This window comes from Diospyros lotus, chromosome 15 (assembly GCF_014633365.1).
Source record: "Diospyros lotus cultivar Yz01 chromosome 15, ASM1463336v1, whole genome shotgun sequence".
NCBI lineage: Eukaryota > Viridiplantae > Streptophyta > Magnoliopsida > Ericales > Ebenaceae > Diospyros > Diospyros lotus.
In genome coordinates, this window is record NC_068352.1 from 442,320 (window position 1) to 465,159 (window position 22,840).

Sequence of the window (22,840 nt, forward strand, 5' to 3'; positions counted from 1 at the left end):
GCCTTTTTGGGCTTGCAAACCTTATTCATAGCTAGGTTTCTATTGATCTTGGGGGTATTTCCATGTAGATTTCTTCCTCGAGATCTACGTGCAAGAATGCATTTTTTACATCAAACTATTGCATAGGCTAGTCAAAGTTAACTACCAGAGATAGAAGGATTCTCACCGTGTTCATCTTGATTGTTTCAAGCCATATGGTGCCTTTTTGGGAATCGATGTCGTGTTTATGTTTGTAAGGAAACTTTTATGAGATGGAGAGCATCTTTAAAGGACACAAAGTGAGATATTGGGTATAATGGATGTTTTGTGCATTCTCTGGTTCCTTTCCTAAGTTCTATGGGCAAATCTATGTCAGATTAAGGATATTTTTTAGGAGGAGAGCTAAAAGATATTACCTCATTTCTAGAAGTTGGGTCTAATGATTGATCCGGCCTTGGTTCGAGCTCTAGATTTATCTTTCTCGAGTAAACTTGTAAGAACCGATTGTCAGTAGTGAGCTTTTCCCCCTCTGTTTGTTAATCAGGTTGTAAGGAGGGCTTATTTTGGGTTTGTGAAGGAGGCTCAGGTTCGGGTGAAGGTCTAGGAGATGATGGCAGCAAGTCAAGGAGGAAAAAATCACGATCCTTATCTTCCACAAATGATGTCTCCTTCTGAAGATAAGGTTGGGTGAAATATGATTTGGTTTCAATGAAGGTAACATCTGTGGAAATAAGTTTTTTAATAGGTGCATGATAGCATTTGAACCTTTTCTGCATTGAAGAGTATCCCACAAAGACACACTTGGTAGCTCTAGGGTCCAATTTCTCTTTATTTTGACTATGGACATGAACAAATATAACACACCCAAATACTCTAGGAGTAAGATGGTTTGTTGTATTAAGACCTAGATAAAACTGAGACAATATTTCCATGGGACTCTAGAAGTTTTAACACTTGGGATGGTAACTTGTTTATGACCCCGTTTATGACATGTGTGGCTCTAAGCACTACTCCCCCCCCCCCCCCCCCCCCAACAAAAAAACAAGTGTTTTGTCACATTTTTCTGAAACAATAGTGCTCAAGTAGTGTTGTCATATGCTTGTAGTTATAAGGGCAAGGGGACATAATTGTATGTTGCTTAAATAGCAAGGCCTATAATAACCTAAAGTAGGCAATTACACTGTTTTTGAATTTAGCGCCTATTTCGAGGATTAGTATATAACTTTGATCCTGCTCGAAGAGAATGCATCGATCAATACAAACGAAATTTATTTTCTCGTCTCACTTTCATCTTCTCTCTCAACCCTTCTCCCATTCTTGCCCATCAATTCCCTCAATTCTCTTCCCAAACCTCCCTAATTCTCCCCAATTCCAAAGGAGAATTCCATTGTTAGAATTGGAGTTTGACAAGTGTTTAGGAGATGGCTATTTTTCTTCTTTGCAACTCCATTATGTTGTGAAATGTAAACACAAGGTGACTCATGAATAACCTCTTGTTAATGGAAATATGTGGAAAGTGTTTGGTTGAAATAATCTTTTGCATTATCCAACATAAATCTTTTGATTTGTACTCAGTTAGTTTTGTATCATGGAAAAGAAATTCGGGAGGATATCACTCAAATTAGATTTGGATTTAAGCAAAAATATCTAGGTAACCCTCAAGATAGTATAATCCATCCCTTTGCTTAGCACGTCCAATCATCATTCCCAAATCCTAGTCCTGAAACAAACATTAAGATGGGAAAAAGGTCACTTTGCAATTCATATCATGGGAAAGTTTGGATATTTGATAAAAAAAAAATTGGTGGACAATTAAGGAACATAGAGGATATTTTCAAAGTAGGTTTTGGATGTGGTCAAGGAATCATTGGTAGTGGGAATTTCCCTACTGCCAGAATAGGGTGAATATGAATTGAAACTCTAAGAGAAATGAGTCATATGATCAGTGGTTCCTAAATCAATAATCCACAAATCTTTAAAGGATCTATCCAAGGCATTTAAAGCATGAGAGGTTGGAAGTTTACTTGAATGCACCAATGAACAATTATCTGAAGGTTTTTCGAGGGTACGTAAGGAGATTTCTCAACTTCTCAATCTCTTCCTTGTCAAACTCCTTCAATTCTTGGGTCTTTTCCTCTCCTTGCAGTGTTACCATATTGGCTCACCCTTGGCCTCTTTGCGATTGTTCGCTTTTGTTTCCCTATTCCTTGCTTGATGGTTTTCCACTCAACCTTCAAGACATTTCTTGAGTATGTACTGGTTTCTTACAATAAGTGCACCATATATTATTACGGTTATCACCACCCATAGATTTGGAGGCTATTTTCCCATTTTCTCTGCTTGGTTGCTGCTTCTTTGATCCACGGCCTCCTCCATTAGCCACCAATGTTGAAGCTTCAACTAGTTTGGGCTCAAGCATTACACCCCTCCTACTCTCTTCAGCTAGGATAATTGAAACAATCTCATTTAGTGATAGGAAATCATCTTTGCCTAGAATTTGAACCCTCACTTGATCATAGTCCACATTGAGACCCGTTAGGAAGTCATAGGTTCAATCTTTCTCTATGAAAGCCTTCAACGTTGCTCCATCATCACTATTTTTCATCTCTGTAACTCGGTGGTGATCCATCCTGCCACAATCCTTTCAAAAGATTGACATACTCTGTAACCATCTTATTCCCTTGTCTAGTCGTAGTCATTTTGATCTTCAACTCATAGATTTGAGCGGCATCTTTAACCTTTAAGTAGATCGGATAGACTCCCAAGCATCTTTTGCCATCAGCAGGAAGATACAGGCATCATTGATTTTGGGTGCCATAGAATTCCAAAGCCATGCAATTATCATGGAGTCTTCCTGATCCCATGCTGCATATGTTAGGTCCCTCTCCTTCGGTCTGGTCCCCAAGATATGACTAATCTTTCCTTTCCCCTTTAGAATAGTCTTGATCAATTGGGACAATTTTAGGTAATTTTCCCTTTCAATCGATAGGTGACATTGATTTTCTATAGTTCTCCTGATGGTAGAACCCCTGGGACTGCCAGTATTTCTTCTATGCTGCGGGTACTGAATTCACCTGTGGTGGTAGACATATCCGGTAATTGGCAGAAGATGGGTTATTGACGTAGCGTGTAGCGCGTGTGTGAAAAAACACACCAAAATAAACCCTTGAAAGAGCAAACTTCAATAGCTGAAGCTTGAGTTTCAAGAAGACGCAAAAACAAAACTGTTTTGTTAAGAAAACCCAAATAGGTTGCTGAAATTTGATTAAGAAAAACTTGATTACAAACTCTAGATCCTAGGCATATTTATAGTATTTGGCTAATCCAAATCCATCTAATATTTGGAAAACAAAATCCAACTAGAATCCTAATAGAAATAAATCATAAATAAAAGTTAACTGGAATCCTAGTAAAAATAAAATCCTAATCAAACATGAAGTAGAATCCTAAATCAAGTAGAAACATGAAATAGAATCCTAAATCAAGTAGAAATATAAAGTATAATCCTAAATCAAGTAGAATTCTAAAACTTAAGAAGTATTAAAATAACATTATGGCACTACTATTTTGGTGATACTGTTCTGGTTTGGTTGGGTCGGCCTTGGGCCAAGTCTTGATTGGTGACCGCATCATTCACCTTTACTTGAGAAAAAATTCGACCTCGAATTTTGATCCTGTTTGGATAAATCCACATCTGGTAAGTATGAAGAGAGATTAGCCACATTGAATGTTTGGAAATACCGATATGATTAGTCAAATCCACAACATAAGCATTATCATTTATCTTCTTTGTAATCTTGTAAGGATCATACTTCTTTGGCTTGAGCTTGTTCTGTTGTCCTGCTGGAATCCGTTCCTTCTTCAAGAATATCATGACTTTATCTCCAATCTCAAATACCTTGTGTTTTCTATGCTTGTCAGCTGTCGCCTTGTACTTCTTATTTGTGCAACCTTTGCTTGACACTTTCCTGAATTGCTTGAACTTTTCTGCTAAGGGAATATGAATGAAGACATTCCTCCCCTTTTTGGCCATATCTGCATTGGCATGGGTCCAACCATTGCTATGTTTGTTGCCCTCTACCTCCATTGTATTATTACTGTTAGATTGAGGATGTTGAACATTCCATCTTGAGCACTTCTCTAATTTGGTAGATCTTATTACAAGTCTTTCTCCTCTCATTAGCTTTCTTGATTTTGACTCCTTAACGGCTTCTGAATTCATTCGTAGATTTTTCTTGCCAGGAGAAGCATTTTTTTGCAACTGTTTCGAATAAAAGCTTATTCCATGACTACCAGCAGTCTCTCCATCACTTAAAATATTGATGCTTGAATCCTCCTTTGGTCTAAGCACTTGATCAGCTATAGCAGCAGTTGAGTTAACTAGCCTAGGAGATCCAACACCCCTATCCACAAAGAGATCCATGTGACCATCTTGCTTTTGCAATTGCGAAGGTGAATATGTTCTTATTGCCTTAGACTCAACCATGTCAGAGCTTGAATAAACTGTAGAAGGATTTGCTACCATGACCTCCATCTCCTTTACAGTCACAAGTCGATCAGAAGAAACGCCACCATCATTGGGTTGCGAAGCAATGCCTGAGCCCTCGGGACTGGAAAATACCCCAGTATGAGTCAATAACCTTGGAGTTTCTATCATGTTAGCAACATAAATCAGACCTGAGTTTGTAGATGTTGAGGTTGCTGGGACAACATAATCTTCGAAATAAAGCTCCAAACTCATTGAAAAGCCATTTTTTAGTTTATACTCATCGTTTCCCCAATGGTTGTGTTGCTACGCATTCCTCCTAACCCTTTTACCACTAGGGTTGGCTATCATACGACCAAGACCATCCTCATCGTCGCTATCATCCATCATTGCTCTTCTAGGATTAATGAGGACAAGATTAATGGCTGATTTTCCCGGTTTGACATAACCGGCTTGATTCACGCCATTAGTCCGGTTCCGATTATCCTTAACTCGTTGTAAATCGCCCAATTGGTTGCGGATTTGCTCCAATTGCTGCTCCATTGTACGAGTTATTTCCCGTTGTTCTTCGATTGCTCTCCAAACCGCGGGCAGCCCCCGATCATCGTCACGAGGCTGGTTGCTACCATATTACCTTCAAGATTGGCCATCTGATTGGTTGATGAACCACTCTGATACCACCTGATGCAACGTGTAGCGCGTGTGTGAAAAAACACACCAAAATAAACCCTTGAAAGAGCAAACTTCAATGGCCGAAGCTTGGCTTTCAAGAAGACGCAAAAACAAAACTGTTTTGCTAAGAAAATCCAAATAGGTTGCTGAAATTTGATTAAGAAAAACTTGATTACAAACTCTAGATTCTAGGCATATTTATAGTATTTGGCTAATCCAAATCCATCTAATAGTTGGAAAACAAAATCCAACTAGAATTCTAATAGAAATAAATCATAAATAAAAGTTAACTGGAATCCTAATAAAAATAAAACCCTAATCAAACATGAAGTAGAATCCTAAATCAAGTAGAAACATGAAATAGAATCCTAAATCAAGTAGAAATATAAAGTAGAATCCTAAATCAAGTAGAATTCTAAAACTTAAGAAGTATTAAAATAACATTATGACACTACTATTTTGGTGATACTATTCCGGTTTGGTTGGGTCGGCCTTGGGCCGAGTCTTGATTGGTGACCGCATCAGTTATAAAGGAAGAGGGCTATCCGGCTATGACGGCAATGAAGGCCGAGAATGCATGTGGCAGCAATGGATTTTGTTTGCTGCAGCAAGAGGGGCTGTCAGCAGCAGCAATGGTTTTTTGTCGCAGCAATGAAGGCTGGCAGTGATGGGGGCTGTCGGCACTGAAGGCCTGAAAAAATTCTTAGGTTTCTAACCTAGGCTCTGATACAATGTGGGTGTCATGACCCCAGGGGCAAATTTGACTTTTGGTTGTAGTGCATACGCCACTTGTAATAGTTAGTTACTTCTATACCAATTGTACCCTTTTGGTTATGCCTTTCAACGGAAAGGAAAACCTATAAAAAGCTACCATGTAAGAGGATGGGAATTCTGTTGAGTAATAACACAAATTCTTTCACTCTCAAACCCCCTTTTCCTCTCATCTCTCTCTAATTTCTCCCTCCCTCTTTCAAATTCTCCCTCCAATTCAATTCTCCTTCGTGGATCTTCTATACTTCCAGAATTGTCCCAAATCTCATCTTCGAGGCTTGACAGTGGGAAATTAGGGTAGAAATTTTCTGTATCTTATTCATTGAATCAATAGGGATATATATACAATAGGTTATAATTTACACAAATATGGAAACAAATCTCCTAATTAGGGTAAACTTCAATATACAGAAAAATAGACATAATTCCAGCCTTAATTCCCAATACCTTAGTTGCAACCTTAATTCCCGATAATGCCTTCTGTTCTCATTGTCTAGTGATCTTTTAGGCTGTTCCTTTCCTTAATTGTTGATATCAGCATATATTTGCAGAGGCGAAACCAGGTCACTACAGGGAAGAGGAAGCCTAAGACAAATTTTGTTGAAGTCCGCACATTTTTGCACCTCTATAGTAGCTTTGACCGATTGTGGATATTCTTTATATTGGCTTTCCAGGTAACTTTGGAATCTGCTAACTTCATTGAGCTTTCGTTTGAATGATTTGAACTGTAACAGTGCTTTTATTGGGTTCAGGCTATGGTAATTGTTGCATGGAGTGGATCTCTGACTAACCTTTTCAATGAGGATGTCTCCAGACATGTTTTGAGCATTTTCATTACTTCTGCTTTTCTCAATTTTTTGCGAGGTAATTATGGCATTCAGTTTCTTATGTTCTTGTAGCATGTAAAAATTCATTGCTGATGTTCTTTCTAGTTCTTATGCTATGTTAAAATTTTCTGCAGTCTGTGGGACAGTTCCTAATTTTCTCCCTTTGGGATTGTATTACTGTTGTCTATGAGTATTATGCCTTATATTTCCTATCCAAATTTATCACTTTTATCTTTTATGCAGCGACTCTAGATATAGTCCTTAGTTGGAATGCCTGGAGAAGCTTGAGATTTACTCAGATACTACGCTACCTCCTGAAATTTGCAGTTGCAGCCTTTTGGCTTGTTGTCCTGCCAATGGCTTATTTCAAATCTGTGCTGAATCCAACAGGATTGGTGAAATTCTTCAGTCAATGGATAGGGGATTGGCAAAATCAGTCATTTTATAACTATTGTGTTGCTATTTATTTTATACCAAATATATTGGCTTCCTTGCTATTTTTCTTCCCACATTTACGGAGATCCATGGAGCGCTCCAATTGGCGTATAGTTATTCTTATGATGTGGTGGGCTCAGGTAATCATGTGTAGAATTTGTCACTTTACTGAAGCTATTGTTCCCTTGTTTGATCTTTTATTATTTGTTGATTGTGTTGCAGCCAAAGCTCTATGTTGGAAGAGGAATGCATGAGGGCATGTTCTCTCTTCTGAAGTAAGAAAACAGATGTTTCACATTACCATATGTTTGTTATTGTTTCAGGATTTCTCTCTCTCTCTCTCTCTCACTCACGCGCGCATGCGCGCGCGTACACATGCCCACTGACTCACTCACTAGGACAGTTAGAAACGCCCTGGAATTTAGGGATTTGAACAGATTTTGAGTATTCTCTCTCCTCTCTCTCTCTCTCTCTCTCTCTCTATCTATCTATCTGTCTGTCTGTCTGTCTGTCTGTCTGTCTATCTATAAATTTGTTGAAGGTCCTATAGACAGAATATGTTTTATATGCCAGGTATACTCTCTTCTGGATTTTGCTGCTGATAAGCAAGTTAGCATTCAGCTACTTTGTTGAGGTAATCTTGTTCTGTGCAAACATTAATCTGGTAAATTTGGCATTTTGTGGATTGTGAGAACTAAAAAGAAATAATTCCAACAAATGTAAGTTACCTTTTAAATGAATATGTAATGCACGACTTGTGCAGTTATTTCTGATGATTATTTCTTCACTTCAAACTTTGTTTTACATGTTCTTTCTTGCAAATACCTCATGTTATGTGTTTCAATTTTATGGCCAAACTCATGCCATAAAGAAGAGAACTTGATATTTCTGGACATAAAACTAGAGGATTTTTAGACTCAGGCCTGTTGATCTCCTTTCAGACTCCTGATTTTACCTATAATAGAAAACAGAGAATATATCCAGAAAGATTCGTAAATATTGGATATCTACTGAATATTGAGGTAATGGAACCTGAAAAATCATGAGTTTATATACAGGAAAATTTTGAACATGAGTCTTAACGAGGTTACAAGCTTTGGGACAATTTATATGACTTTTGTGTGGAATTGCTTGTTAAAATTTGTTAAGACTCATCTATATCCAGGTGAATCTGACATTAGAAAGCTAGAGGCTAACCATTCATCCTTGAAATGGTATTAAATTGTCTTTTAGTAACTTAAAAAGTTTTATAATTGCTTTCTTACATGTTATTTTTAGACTAGTATTTAAGTTTGATTCTATATACATATTTTTTTAAAATCAGATACTGCCATTAGTTAAACCAACAAAGGCAATCATGGGGATCCGAGTCACTAGCTATGAATGGCATGAGTTCTTTCCATATGGTAACATTTGAGTTCATGGTTGATTATGCCTTATTTTTGTTCCTTTTAGCACACATGGACTAATTTATGTTCTGAAACTAATGCAGCGACTCATAATATTGGTGTTGTTATTGCTATATGGGCTCCAATTGTACTGGTAAGTGAATGAAGATTATGCACGGAAAAGAAATTTTATGTCCCTTGGTTGTTATATGACAAATATTAAAAATCTATTGTTGTTTAGGTCTATTTCATGGATACACAAATATGGTATGCTATATACTCAACAATTTTTGGTGGTATTCGTGGTGCTTTCAGCCATCTGGGTGAGGTTAGTGACAGTATCTGTTATCAAATATTTGGATAACAGTATTAACTCTAATTTTCTTGTTCTTGATTGCTACCTTTACATTTATTTTCTTTTCTTAGATACGAACGCTCGGGATGCTAAGGTCCAGATTTGATTCTGTGCATTTAGCTTTCACTGAACGTCTTGTGCCATCTACAGAAGACGAAAGGAAAGCACATCACACGGTAGATTATCTTTGTTTATGCCCTCGGATATAGAACTCACTGGATATTAAATCCAAGTATAGATGCAGAGATTTAAGTATGATTTGAGGTTTTAAGCTCTTTATTCTACTACTTACTTTCAGGCTAAAAACAACCCTTTTCTATAGCAGGGTGATTTATCAGATAGAAGGAACATTGCAAAATTTTCTCTGATGTGGAATGAGTTCATATTTTCCATGCGCATGGAGGACTTGATCAGTGATAGGTTGACACTGCTTACTCATAAGACCTCTAAGCTAATAACAAAGAAATTGAATTGAATTCATATGCTTAGTGTCTTTGCTTCTAATTTTCCAGAGAAAGAGATCTGATGCTTTTACCATCTTCATCAAGTGGAGTCACTGTTGTCCAGTGGCCTCCTTTCTTGCTTGCTAGCAAGGTATATTCTCTGCAAGGCTTCTACTACTCATATAAACATCCAATCCACTTCTTTAATTTCTTATTTTGTTGCTTATTCACACTAGATTCCTATAGCACTGGACATGGCAAAAGACTTCAAGGGAAAGGAGGATGCTGATTTGTTTAAGAAGATTAAGAGTGATGAGTATATGTATTCAGCAGTGATTGAATGTTATGAGACCTTGAGAGATATATTGCACAGTCTGCTGAAAGATCCAAGGGACAAGCAGTAAGACAGATTGAACTCACCAGATTGATTTTGTGTCAGTTAATTATGATGCTGCATGATGATATATGACTGAATACTAATTACCGAGCAAATTTCTTCCTTATCACACATTTTGAAGTCCTGTGATGGCTTTGTCTTCTTTCATCTGATGCAGGATCGTTGAGGAAATATGCTCTCAAGTAGAAAATAGTATCCAACATAAACGTTTTCTTATTGAATTTCGAATGAGTGAGATGCCATTGCTCAGTGATAAGCTTGAGAAGTTTCTAATAAATTTGGTAACTGATTTTTCTATGTTTGTTCAATATCTGTACTGCTTGGGAGAGGATGCAGGATTCTGAGAGTATAGTTGTGTTGTTTTGCAGGTAGAGGAAGAAGAAGATGCTGCACTATACAAATCCCAAATAATCAATGTCCTCCAGGATATTATTGAGATTATCATTCAGGATGTTATGCTTAATGGGCATGCGTAAGTTCTGAAAATGAAAGCTTGTTTGAGATGTAGCTTGAAGCACTTCTGTCACTGGGTGAAAATGAATGCTTTGGTATTTTGTTTCCTCTCATTGTAGGATCCTGCAAAGTGTTCACCCGCACATTCCAGATGATCAGAATGAGAAAAAAGAGCAGAGGTTTGAAAAGATTAATGTTGACCTGAGACAATATAGATACTGGAAAGAAAAGGTAGTTCTGTCATTGCGTATTTGCCTTATTTAAAATGTTAAATATTTTTTACAGTAATAATTTGATTTACTGTCTTTTCTGTTGCCCTTTTGTCTTTACAGGTTCGTAGGCTCCAGTTGCTTTGGACTGAAAAGGAATCTGCCATAAATGTGCCAATCAATCTTGACGCTCGCCGCCGTATCACTTTCTTCACGAACTCTTTATTTATGAATATGCCAAAAGCTCCAAAAGTTCGTGACATGCTCTCTTTTAGGTCAGTAATTTCCATAAGTTTGTCACATATTTGTATTTTCTGAGTTTCAAAGCATGATATACATTTTGGGCTCATTTCCTAACGGCTTAAGTTTTTGAGAAGTGTAACATCCAATTGAAAAGTTCACTTATATTGCATCTTGTTTTGGGTCTAAGATGAAGTTATGATGAATGACAAGTCTTGCATTTTGTGCATTTATCAGTTATTGTGAATAATCTTTATATGATTAGATTTAATCCCTGGTAAAATATGTTATCACTGAGGACAAGAATATTCATTTGACAGCTATTTGATGCAATCACTTTCTTTTGAATGCATCAGTTTATCTTAGACTCGGCTTCATATGAGGCTGCTTTCTATATCATATTATGTATTTAAATCGGCCACTGTGTTTACAAGACTAAATTGGCTTACACTTATATCTTTTGTCTGCGAGAGATCTAAGGAATGTTGTAACTGTTCTTTCTTATAGCTACATGTATAGTTGTAATTTATGTTACAACATTGATATAGTAATTGGTATATGTGTGTAGCAATTCAGAAAACCCTCGCCTTTTATATTATATATATTTTGGGGTTGGGGGTGGCTGCGTCAGAAAGAAAGCTCGGTAATGTCTGCACGAGATTCTTTAAACTTATTTAAAGGCTAAGGAAAATGTTAGGTCAATTCAACTATAGATCAGGCTTTCACTGTCTTAAAACCTTACTGAGTTAGTGTGGTAAAAACGGCCATCTATCGCAATCTCAAGATAATTAACATATTCTTGTTCTGGTTTGCTAGTTTTCATTTTTTGGGACTCTATAGGGGTCACCTTTTTGTTATTCACAAGGTTGTATTCTTTTACTACTGAAAGCTGAGTCCTCATAGGTTATGTTACTGCCTATGTTGCTTCTCAAGGTTTGGTAAAGATTGATGTGAGCTAGTCTACTTGTGAAATCATCACATGAAGTACTTTATGTAGAAAGTAGGCTGATGATTGTAGAATAAACGAGAATAAGCCTCTAACTTTCATAACTATGCATGGTAGTACACTCCCTATTAATAGGGATGAGAATTACACTTTTAGGAAAGCAACAAAGAATAGAAAGATACACTATACATTGTACAAGGAAACAAAAGATACAACACAAAATTAGGAAATCTCTAAAACTGAACAGCTTTCTAAATATGGAGGATAGGATCAGGGCTGATTTTAGAAAGCTGATTTTTAGAAGGCTGACTTATCTCATTCCATACTTCCGTGAATTATTCAACACTCCCCCTTAAGCTGGTGAATGAATATCTATCATTCTCAGCTTACTTGTAAGTTCTTCAAATCTTTTGATAGGCAAGCCTTTTGTTAGTAAATCAGCTAGCTGATTTTTTGAAGAAACAAAAGGTATACAAATCACCTTAGCTTCTATCTTTTCCTTGATAAAGTGACGATCAATCTCAACATGTTTAGTGCGATCATGTTGTACCGGATTATGTACAATGTTGATTGCTAATTGATTGTCACAAAGTAATTGCATAGAAACCTTTAGATCATCAAGCACAATCTTCAACCAAAGTAACTCATAAAGTCAAGTGCCATTGCCCGAAGCTCTGCCTTAGCACTAGAATTGGCTACTACACTCTGTTTTTTACTCCTCCAAGACACCAAATTTCCTCCCAAAAACACACAGTAACTTGTAGTGGACCTTTTGTCCATAAGGGAGCCTCCATAATCAGCATCTGTGTAGCCTAGGACCTCCAGTTCCTTCTTTAATTTGAAGAATAGACCCTTTCCCAGAGTTACTTTAAGATAACATAGAATTCTTCTAACAACTAGCATGTGTTCTTCAGTAGGATGATCTATGAATTAACTCACAAGGATGACAGCAAATGCTATGTCAGGCTAGGTGTGAGATAGGTAGATTAATCTACCCACTAACCTTTGGTATCTCCCCCAATCAACCACTGGATTGTCACTATGACCTGACTTCAGGTTAGGTTCCAAAGGTGTGCTAGCTGCTCTGCCACCAAGCATCCTGGTCTCTTCCAACAGATCCATGGTGTATTTTCTTTGGGAAAGAAATATACCTTCCTTAGAGTAGGCAACCTCTATCCCCAAGAAGTACCTAAGTCTCCCAAGGTCTTGATGTCAAACACACGGGCCAAATGCTCCTTTAGTAACTCCGATTCACCACAGTCATTTCCAGTGACAATTATGTCATGTACATACACAAGTAAGGCTATTAGAGTACCTTTCTTGGAATGCTTGATGAATAGAGTGTGATCTCCTCTACTTTGTCAATATCCCATTTCTTTCATAGCTCTTGAGAACCAATCAAACCAGGCCCTTAGAGTGACAATAAAGGGCTTTCTTTAATCTGGAAACATAACCTGCATCAACTCCATTAGTAAATCCTGGTGGGGGTTACATAAAAACCTCTTCCTCTAGATCACCATGCAGGAAGGCATTTTTGATATCTGGCTACATCAATTCCAAGCCATAAAAGCTAGCCAAAGAGAATAGAATCCTCGTTGTAGTAATCTTAGCCACAAGTGCAAAAGTTTCCAAATAATCTATACCGTAAGTTTGAGTGTAGCCCTTGGCTACCAATTAGGTTTTGTACATTTCCAATGTTCCATCAGCATTACATTTCACATCGAACACACACCTTACCAGTTGAACCCCCTTTGGTTTGGGCACCATTTCCCAAGTTTTATTCTTTTCCAAAGCCCTCATTTCCTCATGCATAGCTTGTACCCAATTCTGATCTTGTAATGCCTCTTCTACAGTTTTAGAAATAGCTATGGAATTAAGAGAGGTCAGAAAACTCTTGTGATTTGGGGACAGACTATGATAGGAAATGAATTGGGTTGGGCAATAGTGTTATAAATTGGGGGCACTGGCAGCCTTTAAACACACCCAAGAAACCAATCAAACACCTCTCAACACACTCACAACTCACTGGCCAACACACCACAACACAAACATATAATAAAGAACAGACATTAATTAAGAACAGAACAAGAAATGAAACACACAAACCACATGAGGAGACAAAATTTTATCCTGGTTCATGCCACGTGAATGGCACTACATCTAGCCTTAGAACCACCTTCGAGAGCAGTCTTTATTTACAAGAATTCAATCAATACAGCAGTGGCCCTTCTATTCTGAGCACCCCAATTGTTTTCCCCCAAGATTACAAAGCTAACAGCACCTAGCCTTCCTCTTAGAAACAATCAGCACTCGCAAACCATAGAATGAGAAAAATCTACTGTGCACACACCCCCTTGCCCTCTATTTATAGAGTAAGGCGGATATCCCAATGAAGACTATTAAATATTTACAATTTAACCCCCCAGCTATCACTAATTACAGATTGAGATATAAAGATCTATTTAATGCTTCATTGGCCCTCAAATGCACTGATATAACTGATATTCTTATCCTATACTCGAGACAACATTTTAACAAATAGGGTGTTGTGTGCAGCTCCTAACCCCTTTTCTAATAGCAATAGCAGATCCAAATCAGAATGTAAAGGATTAGAACAATTAATGGATTGAGAACCATTAGAGGGTTGAGTGAGTTCTAAACCTGATTGAGGAATAGATGATGGGCCCTGCTTAGCACATGGATTGGGCTGGTCCTTCCTTTTGTATACAAATGGTGAGCTCTTGAACCTGACAAGAGACATTTTGGTCCGAATAAAGAGTGGAGAATCAGGAGATGTTTTTTGGTTTCCTATTTCTGTTGTCTTTGAATTAGAAAGAGTAGGTAAAGTTGAGAGATTAGGAAGAGAATGTGGTTGATATAGCTGAGACACTTCCATGATAGGTAAATCATGATCACCAATAGCTATAATTTCCCCCTTAGGACTAGAAGTAGAAGACTGGAAAAAAAACTGATTCTCCACAAAGGTGACATCCTTAGACACAAGAATGTTTCGAGTAGGAGGGTGGTAGCACTTGTACCCTTTTTGGGTAGGAGAATGGTCCACAAATACACATGTAAGGGCTCGGGGATCAAACTTATCCCTATGATGTTTTGAGTAGGAAGATGTTGTTTTTTATGATAGACTTCAAGTAGTTTTGGATTAACATATTAGATAGGTTATTTTTCTAGTTATTTTAGAAGTTTAGGCCCATAAATATGATTGATGGGTGTAATCCAAATAAATGATTTTGGGATTAAGGCTTGTCATGATGAGGAAAATTTTAGTACTTGCACTTGATATCTTCCTAAAGTTAGTGGAAGACCAAAATAAGAAGAGTTAAACCTTGTAAGAAAGGTAGAAGATCAAAATAAGAAAACTGAAAAGCTTGTCTAGAGAATGAGCAAAACAAGAAAAAGAAAGGAGGAAACAAGCTAGAAGGCCACAATAATCCTCCAATTATTTCCAATCACTTCTGTGATCAAAGCCTGATTGCCCTTAATCAATCTTTTTTATTCCAATTTTTGAATCTGTGAAATTTTATCATCATTGCAAAATCTTTGCACTCACCAATAGATCCTGTGCTCAAAACCTTAGCAGACACCCAACCTTATATTTAGCAATTTTATCATAACAATTAAATTGGGTCAAAATTCCAATTACCACATGCTATCTTGTGTGTGGCACTGTATATATTGGATCACGACCTCCCATGAAATATCTCTTGGTCAACATGTTCTTAGTGCTCCCATGGCTTGTCTGGTTTTTTTTCTTGTTACATACACATCACGAAGACAACATGCAGAAATGAACAAGCAACCAATCAAATCCTTGCTACCATTGCCCTACATACGTTACACCTACCACATTGTAATATGACTAAATACTCTCTTTTCTTGTGCAATAAATATAGAAGCTGATTCATCAATTGGTACAAATGGGCTTGCCCTAATATGATGGCCACACCTAACTTGCCAAACAATGCCCTCTTATTGTTTTGAAACCAATCATTACTGCTCTATTCAACCAAATTATTCACATTTCTCTCCCTTCCTTTCCTCTTTTAGCATGCATGTATGAACAAAATGGGGAAAGTAATGTGTATTATGGTACCACAAGTTTTACATATGGAAGCAAATTAAATTTCATAGCTAAAATCCAAAGAGAAAATCAAATAGAAAATTTTATGTGGCTTGAAAGTTTGTGTTGGGCAGTAGTATTTTCTCTCTGTTGGAAATGGACAAATATTAACTGTTCAGAACGCGATAGTTTTTTGCATAATCCAGGTTCCATTGTAACTTTAATGGATAAATAAGAAGACGAAACTAAGCAGCAATTCTGTCTATTTTTTCAGCAATAATTTTTTGAAGTGATGGTTGAATAGGTTTCTCAGTGGAAATGATCAAACTGTTTCAAAGCCTCATAATGTTGTTCATGGTTCACACTGATTCGTTAGTTTCCACTTGCCACAATATTTTGGGATGGGTTGCTTTGATTGCTCAAAAATCAAACTTTAGTTTTCTGTTTATATGATATCTTTGATAAGGATCTGTGATACATTTTGATGGGAAAACATGTTGGGCTCATTTGCTTATGTAGCATATTTTCATATGGATGGATATAACCCATTATCTATGTACAATACATGTCTGTCAAGAGATCTGTTTATTATCCCTATCTTTCTATACTGCGATGTGGCCTTACTTCTTTTCTTTGTATTAGTGTCTTAACTCCCTATTTCAATGAAGACGTCCTTTATTCTGAGGAGGAATTTAGGCGGGAAAATGAGGATGGAATTACAACTCTGTTTTACCTTCAAAAGATATATCCTGGTGAGTTTCCAGCTGGTTGTCGCTGTGGTGGTTCTTCATCTGTCAAAGATACAATATAATTGATTTTTTTTTTCTGCAAATTAGAGGAATGGGACAACTTTGATAAGCGCATAAATAGTCCAGAATATCAATATCATACTAATAAATACAAGATGGAATTACTTCGGCAATGGGTGTCTTACAGAGGGCAGACACTTTCTAGAACAGGTTTAGATCCTAATCTTTCAGCCTATATGAGTTCAGAAGGGTTGATGGACTTGTAGTCACGTTTTTAGTGTTTCTCTCTCTATCAGTCAGGGGAATGATGTACTACAGGCAGGCTCTTGAGCTTCAGCACTTTCTGGACTCTGATGAAGACAGTGGTTAGTGTTTTTTTTTTTTCCCACAAAAAATGTGTTGGGTTTTTGCATTACTCTTTCATTACTCAAAATCCAATTTCTTCCAATTTAACATGACTGCTGGCAAGTGTATGTCAAATCATAAACTATTGTTGTTTTCCTCGCAGCTATTTTGAGGGGCTACCGGACCATTGACACACAAAATATGGCTAATAAAACTATCTTGGAACAAGCAAAAGCTTTGGCAGATCTGAAGTTCACATATGTTGTATCTTGTCAGATCTATGGTGCTCAGAAAAAATCTAGTGATCCTCGAGACAGAAGTTGTTACGCTAACATTCTAAATCTCATGTTAACGTACGTTATCTTTCTAAAATAAGTTTTTAGCAGATGCGGATTGAGCCAATTGTTTGCTTATGTTCTTACCTGTATATGAATTCTCCAGGTATCCATCTCTACGTGTTGCTTATATAGATGTGCGAGAAGAAACTGATGATGGAAAATCTGAGAAGGTTTATTACTCTGTTCTCCTCAAGGGTGGGGACAAGTATGATGAGGTATGAAGTATAACTACTAAAAAAGTGCAGACATTCTGGCTAAATGTTCCTTAAGCTTTTTGCAATAATGTTAATGTTATACATAATCTACATGATGTCTAAGTAGCCTTTTGTCCTGCAATTGTAGGAAATATACCGTATCAAGCTTCCAGGTCGTCCAACAGACATTGGAGAAGGCAAGCCTGAGAATCAAAATCATGCCATAATTTTCACTCGTGGAGAAGCTCTACAGAGCATAGACATGAATCAGGTAAAGGTAACTTTGTGTCCTCCATGTAATAACACATGTCCAACCCACTGACTTGTATCTTCAGGATAACTACCTTGAAGAAGCTTTCAAAATGAGGAATGTGTTGGAGGAACTTTTGAAAAGCCATCATGGTCAGCGAAGACCAACAATATTGGGTCTAAGGGAGCATATTTTTACTGGAAGGTTGGGCTCTGCACATCAGTATATTAAACTAGTTTGGATGATTTATTGTAGGGTTGAATAAATCAGCAAGCTGAGAAACACTGTTCACAATAATGTTAATGTTGTACACACACTTATCTGTTTGTTTTGACTCACAGTGTTTCGTCACTTGCCTGGTTCATGTCAAATCAGGAGACTAGTTTTGTGACCATTGGCCAGAGAATGTTGGCAAATCCTCTAAGGTAGAGCTCCCTCCTTTTTGAAATGCATGCACATGTAAAAACTCCTGTGTATATTCATATTCATATTGCTGCTGTGATAAGTTTAATCTGACTTGATTAGTATTTCTTTTTCAAGTCCATTTTGTTTGCTACATTTGTACTATTGCTCCCCTTGTTGTTTGTTCTTATTATTGGAGAGGAATATGGAGATTCAGGCAGCAAAATTCTAGATAGCAAGCTGATATTTGGCTTATTAACCTGGAGTTGGACCCTGGCAGAAAGTATTTGTACTTCTAAAGCTTAAAGATAGACATTTTATAATGGTGGTACTTTCAAATTTAACATCTTCTCTATCCCAAAAAGAGCACTCTTTATTATTTTTTTTTCCCTTAAAAACATTCTATTAGGAGATGCAATAGTACCATTCAATATTAGTTTCAAAACCACAAATTGTTTTAAAGAAAATATTTCATGTCTGAAAATTTTGTTTGGATAGTCAAAGAAAATAAAGAAGTTGCATTGAGGAATCAGGATCTTAGAGACCCTGAGTGCAGGATAAGGAGTGAGCCTGTGCAAATCAAGCTGTGTGCATAACGTAAATGTACTTTTAATTTATTCCATACCGAAAGGACATAAGTCATTTAATAAAAACTATAATTTAGAAAGGTTAATGTATGGGCCCTTATATTCAATTGCCATCCACAACTCAAGAAAAGGTCTAATGTTGAAGTGGACAATATTGAATAAGATAATATTCTCTATGGACAGTTCTGAGTTGGTTTATGTATTACAAAGCCTCTAGGACTGACAGTTCATGTAAGAGTTCTGAAAGTTTGAAGGATAGTTAAAAGGTAATAAAGGGTGAGATGATTTTGATTTCAAAATGTTGCTATTTCTAAATTTCTAACAGATAGGCATTGGAATTGTTGAATCTGCAAGGATTTATGTGATTTAGCTGTTAATTTGATGCCAATGATGCAAGAAATGGTTGGGTTGGACTTAGGACATAGTTGGCTGAGGTTTGGGGAATACTTTGGGAATGCTCTGAGCTTTATCTCATTTTGTGTGGAAAGCTGCTAGGGATGAATAGAAGAGATGTCTGATATTGGAGCTAATGAGTGTTGGGATCTTATTCTTATTCTTCAAGGCAAATCATAGTTCAATGTTAGTAGGTCTATACTTATTCTTCAAGACAAATCTATAGTTCAATGTCAGTAGGTCTATATTGTGAATGTACAATCAAATGGTACAATGTATATTGAAAACTTGCTTGGTGGCCAAGAGCTATAATCAGATGTGTCAGTTGGATTAACTTCTCACCAGTCTCACCAGTGACCAAACTTTCATCTGGTTGTCTTGTGATTTCTCCAAATATTGTGTTTCATTGGCTTCTTTATCAACTTGATGTTAAGAATGTCTTCTCTCATGACAATCGTAGAGATGAAGTCTATAACGAGCAACTACTAGGGTTTGTTGTTTGTGTAGTGGACGAGGCTTCTTGCTTTGCAAGGATCAGGGGAGAGTTGTCTTTATATGCAACTTTACTTTCTTTCCAAAGAGGTTTCCACATATTGAATCTATCACCTTCCTTCCAGTCACAAAGGAGAAACCTTATTATTGCTACCGAAGCTTATCTTACTCGAGTCTGCAAATTGAAAAGAAAAATCCTTGTTATGGAATTAAGTAGTCTCCTTGAATTTGATTTGGCAGACTTAGTGATAATGTGATGCAGTTTGGTCTTTAGAGATTTGATGATTATTCTATCTTCTGTCATCATTCCACATGCTATAGAATGTAGTTACTACTGTATATTGCTCTTTGCAATTACAGATGATGAAACTAAAGACATAATAAAGGTAAAGTTATTTGTAGATTCTCAGTTTCACACTTAAGGATCTAGGACCCTTAAAGTATTTCTTCGTTATTGAAATTGCTAGATTCTGCCATGTCATTGCTCGTTCTTAATACAAATATGTACTAATTTTAGGGATATTAGGATCCAACCCTGTTGATACTTCTATGAATACAATTTTTAGTAGATAAAAGTGATATATTTGGTGAATGGAGATATTGAAGGCTAGTCAAGAAGTTGGACCATTTGACTGCCATCATACTCAATATGCTTTTGCCTTAATTGTTGTTAGTTAATTCCTAGGTTTACAATATAGAAGTTATGGGTGTGAATAAGCCAAATCTTGAAGTATCTAAAGGGTGCACCTGGAGATGGTCTGTTGTATCAAGATTATGGTTATACATAGATTCAGGGATACACAGATGTAAATTCAGTAGGTTCCCTTTCGGCAAATGGTCCACTACAGGCATTCCATTTTTGTTAAGATATCTTAGCGTCTTAAAAGAGCAAGGAGCATACATTGATAGCTTGGCTAGTATTAAATTTGACTACAGAGGTATGGTACATATGATGTGATTTGGTCTGGTTAAAACATATTTTAGAAGAGCTAAAGGTTCAACATCACAATTTATGGAGTTAGTGTGTGATTATCAGGCAGGGGACAGTCCACATTACTTTTTTTTTTTTTTGTGGTGATAGATGGTTTAAATTTTATTAGATTAAGTTAAAGAGGACCATTACAGACCATAACAAAACCAAAACTAACTTCAAGACGGGACCAAAAGGTCTACCAACAACTATAACCAAACCCATCCCAACCAACCCCCCAAAAGAGCGGGAGAACATGTTGCTTCCAATCCTGTTTCCACAAAAAGGAAAAACACATTGAGATTAATTGTCACTTCATTTGAAATGTCATCAAGGCACTCAGTTCAAATCTAAATGTTAGCTTGAAGATTGTCTCCCAAAGCCTTGGAGAGAGCTAGAGTGAGCTTTATTTGTAACAGGATTGGAACATGACCTATATGCTCCAACTTAGGGTGAGTCTTAAAAGTATATTTATGTCCTTATATAAATAATATAGAGGTATAATTGTAAGTTGTTACATATGCTATGTTCAGTGTAAATACAAATAGAGGCAGCCCGAGGTGGTTGTCATGCATTCTCCCAATCTGTCTAAACTATAAAAACTTAATAGAAGCCACTAGAAAGAACGCCCTTCGTAGTCTTACAGTGCTTTAGTTAAGGTAACATTCTAACAATCGAATGACTAGCTCCAGCACTCCTTTCAAAAGCCTGGGACTTTTTCTTTTCTTTTTTTTTCTCAAAGAAGGTTTAATTTTATTAAATTAAATTAAAAACAGAAGACCATAAACCCAAGACACCAGAACTAGCTCCAATATGGGACAGAAAAACTGCAAAAGGTCCATCAACAGCTACTGCCAAACACATCCCGACAAAACCCCAAATAGAGCAGTAGAAACCTCAAACTAGAAAGGGAAATGAGGCTCTTAACCATGATGCTTCAGAATAAAAAAACCACCAAATACCAACAATCACAAGCCTGAGTCTTTTGTGGCTTTTACCTGCCCTTTTAACAAATAGAGGACAAATCTTGTCTGACATCCAAATTTGCAGGGGATGGAAATGTTTAAATGTTGATTAAGAAGTTGGTGGGGAGAAAATATTAACAACAAATAAGCATTAGGGAGATCTATTGGAGATGACTATCTTTTTAGTTATTGTGCAGGGGTGATGGACTGCTCAGGGAGTTGATAGTTTAAGAGAGAAAAGAAGGGAAGCAACACAGAAGGGGAAACATAGAAGACAGAGTTAAACCTCCTAACATTCTTGTTATGATTTGCATTAGTTAGCATTCAAATTATCGGGAGAGGATTTAAATGTAGTTAGAAATAATTTTGCTTTTTATATTTTGAGTTTAAAATTTAACAAAACTAACTCTTATAAGTTAGTTTCCGGCAGTCCCTTTTTTATTTCTAGTATTTGCATTTAAGTCCCTGTTGTAACCACCTCAAATAGAGGCGGAAAGGTTCTCGGAATAGGCATTCATTCAGTCATTCTTTTCTGATTATCTTGCACGATCTCTAGAGAATTAAGAGAGAGCTTCGCTCAATCTTTGTATTCTCGGGAGGGAAGGCTATTGTTCATAGCCAAGAGTGTGCGAGAGGGAGTGTTGTATCCTATTGCTTTCTAGTGGATTCTGTCAAGTTTCGACAGTCTGGACGTAAGACAATTTATGCTTGAACTAGGATAAGTTTCTTGCCTCTTTTACTTTCTGTTAATGTTTTGATTCAGTCTATTTCGGTTTCTAGTAATTGTGAATTGGTTGTGAGAAGTGAGGTTTCTTGTGTGATAATTGGTCCTATAGTCAACAATTTAGTATCAGAGCTTAGGATCACACACAATCACTTTCAAGGTTCATCCAAGAACCCTTAGAACAATCTTAGAAACCTAAGGAAATGGCTATGTCCGGATTCGTATCAATGTACGACATAGAAAAGTTTAATGGTTTAAATGATTTTTTTTTATGAAAAATAAAAATGCAGGTCCTCCTCGGTAATCTTGGATTAAAGGAGGTGCTAAAAGAGGAATCAAAGGATAAAGAAAAAGAAGGGGATGGGGCTAAGACGCTCTCGACAGAACAGAGAGCGGATATGGAGGAGAAAGCATTTAATACTCTGATTCTCAGTTTAGGAGATAAGGTATTAAGGGAAGTATCTAAGATGACTACAGCCTTAGAAATTTGGAAAAAATTGCATACTTTCTATCTAACAAAAACTTTGTCAAGTCGGTTATATCTTAAGACAATTCTTTTCATTTAAGATGAAAGAAAATCAAAAGTTGCAAGATCATATAGATGATTTCAATAAACTTTGCCTAGACTTAGAAAACATCAATTTTAAGTATGATGATAAAGATAGGGCATTAGTTTTATTGCACTCTTTGCCTCGGACATATGAGCACTTTGTTGATATTCTGCAACATGGCAGGGATAAACTGTCTTTAAA

At 36.8% G+C, this 22,840-nt stretch overlaps 1 protein-coding gene across 2 annotated transcripts in view; it reads left to right on the top strand.

Moving 5' to 3' along the window:
• The window catches only part of LOC127792202 (callose synthase 7), a 63,482-nt gene that overhangs the window by 33,497 nt on the left and 7,145 nt on the right, over window positions 1-22,840 (top strand). The window contains exons 13-36 of one of the 2 annotated variants that reach the window (XM_052322625.1): window positions 6,460-6,582; window positions 6,661-6,772; window positions 6,979-7,310; window positions 7,393-7,445; window positions 7,744-7,804; window positions 8,495-8,576; window positions 8,663-8,712; window positions 8,800-8,886; window positions 8,985-9,089; window positions 9,236-9,333; window positions 9,426-9,507; window positions 9,593-9,756; window positions 9,911-10,034; window positions 10,122-10,225; window positions 10,326-10,437; window positions 10,539-10,690; window positions 16,322-16,431; window positions 16,516-16,638; window positions 16,725-16,793; window positions 16,937-17,126; window positions 17,215-17,326; window positions 17,454-17,576; window positions 17,641-17,759; window positions 17,897-17,980. In XM_052322625.1, the coding sequence (XP_052178585.1) occupies window positions 6,460-6,582; window positions 6,661-6,772; window positions 6,979-7,310; window positions 7,393-7,445; window positions 7,744-7,804; window positions 8,495-8,576; window positions 8,663-8,712; window positions 8,800-8,886; window positions 8,985-9,089; window positions 9,236-9,333; window positions 9,426-9,507; window positions 9,593-9,756; window positions 9,911-10,034; window positions 10,122-10,225; window positions 10,326-10,437; window positions 10,539-10,690; window positions 16,322-16,431; window positions 16,516-16,638; window positions 16,725-16,793; window positions 16,937-17,126; window positions 17,215-17,326; window positions 17,454-17,576; window positions 17,641-17,759; window positions 17,897-17,980 (2,771 nt within the window). The remainder of the gene's footprint in view (window positions 1-6,459; window positions 6,583-6,660; window positions 6,773-6,978; window positions 7,311-7,392; window positions 7,446-7,743; window positions 7,805-8,494; window positions 8,577-8,662; window positions 8,713-8,799; window positions 8,887-8,984; window positions 9,090-9,235; window positions 9,334-9,425; window positions 9,508-9,592; window positions 9,757-9,910; window positions 10,035-10,121; window positions 10,226-10,325; window positions 10,438-10,538; window positions 10,691-16,321; window positions 16,432-16,515; window positions 16,639-16,724; window positions 16,794-16,936; window positions 17,127-17,214; window positions 17,327-17,453; window positions 17,577-17,640; window positions 17,760-17,896; window positions 17,981-22,840) is intronic. The other variant, XM_052322626.1, reaches the window with a different exon arrangement.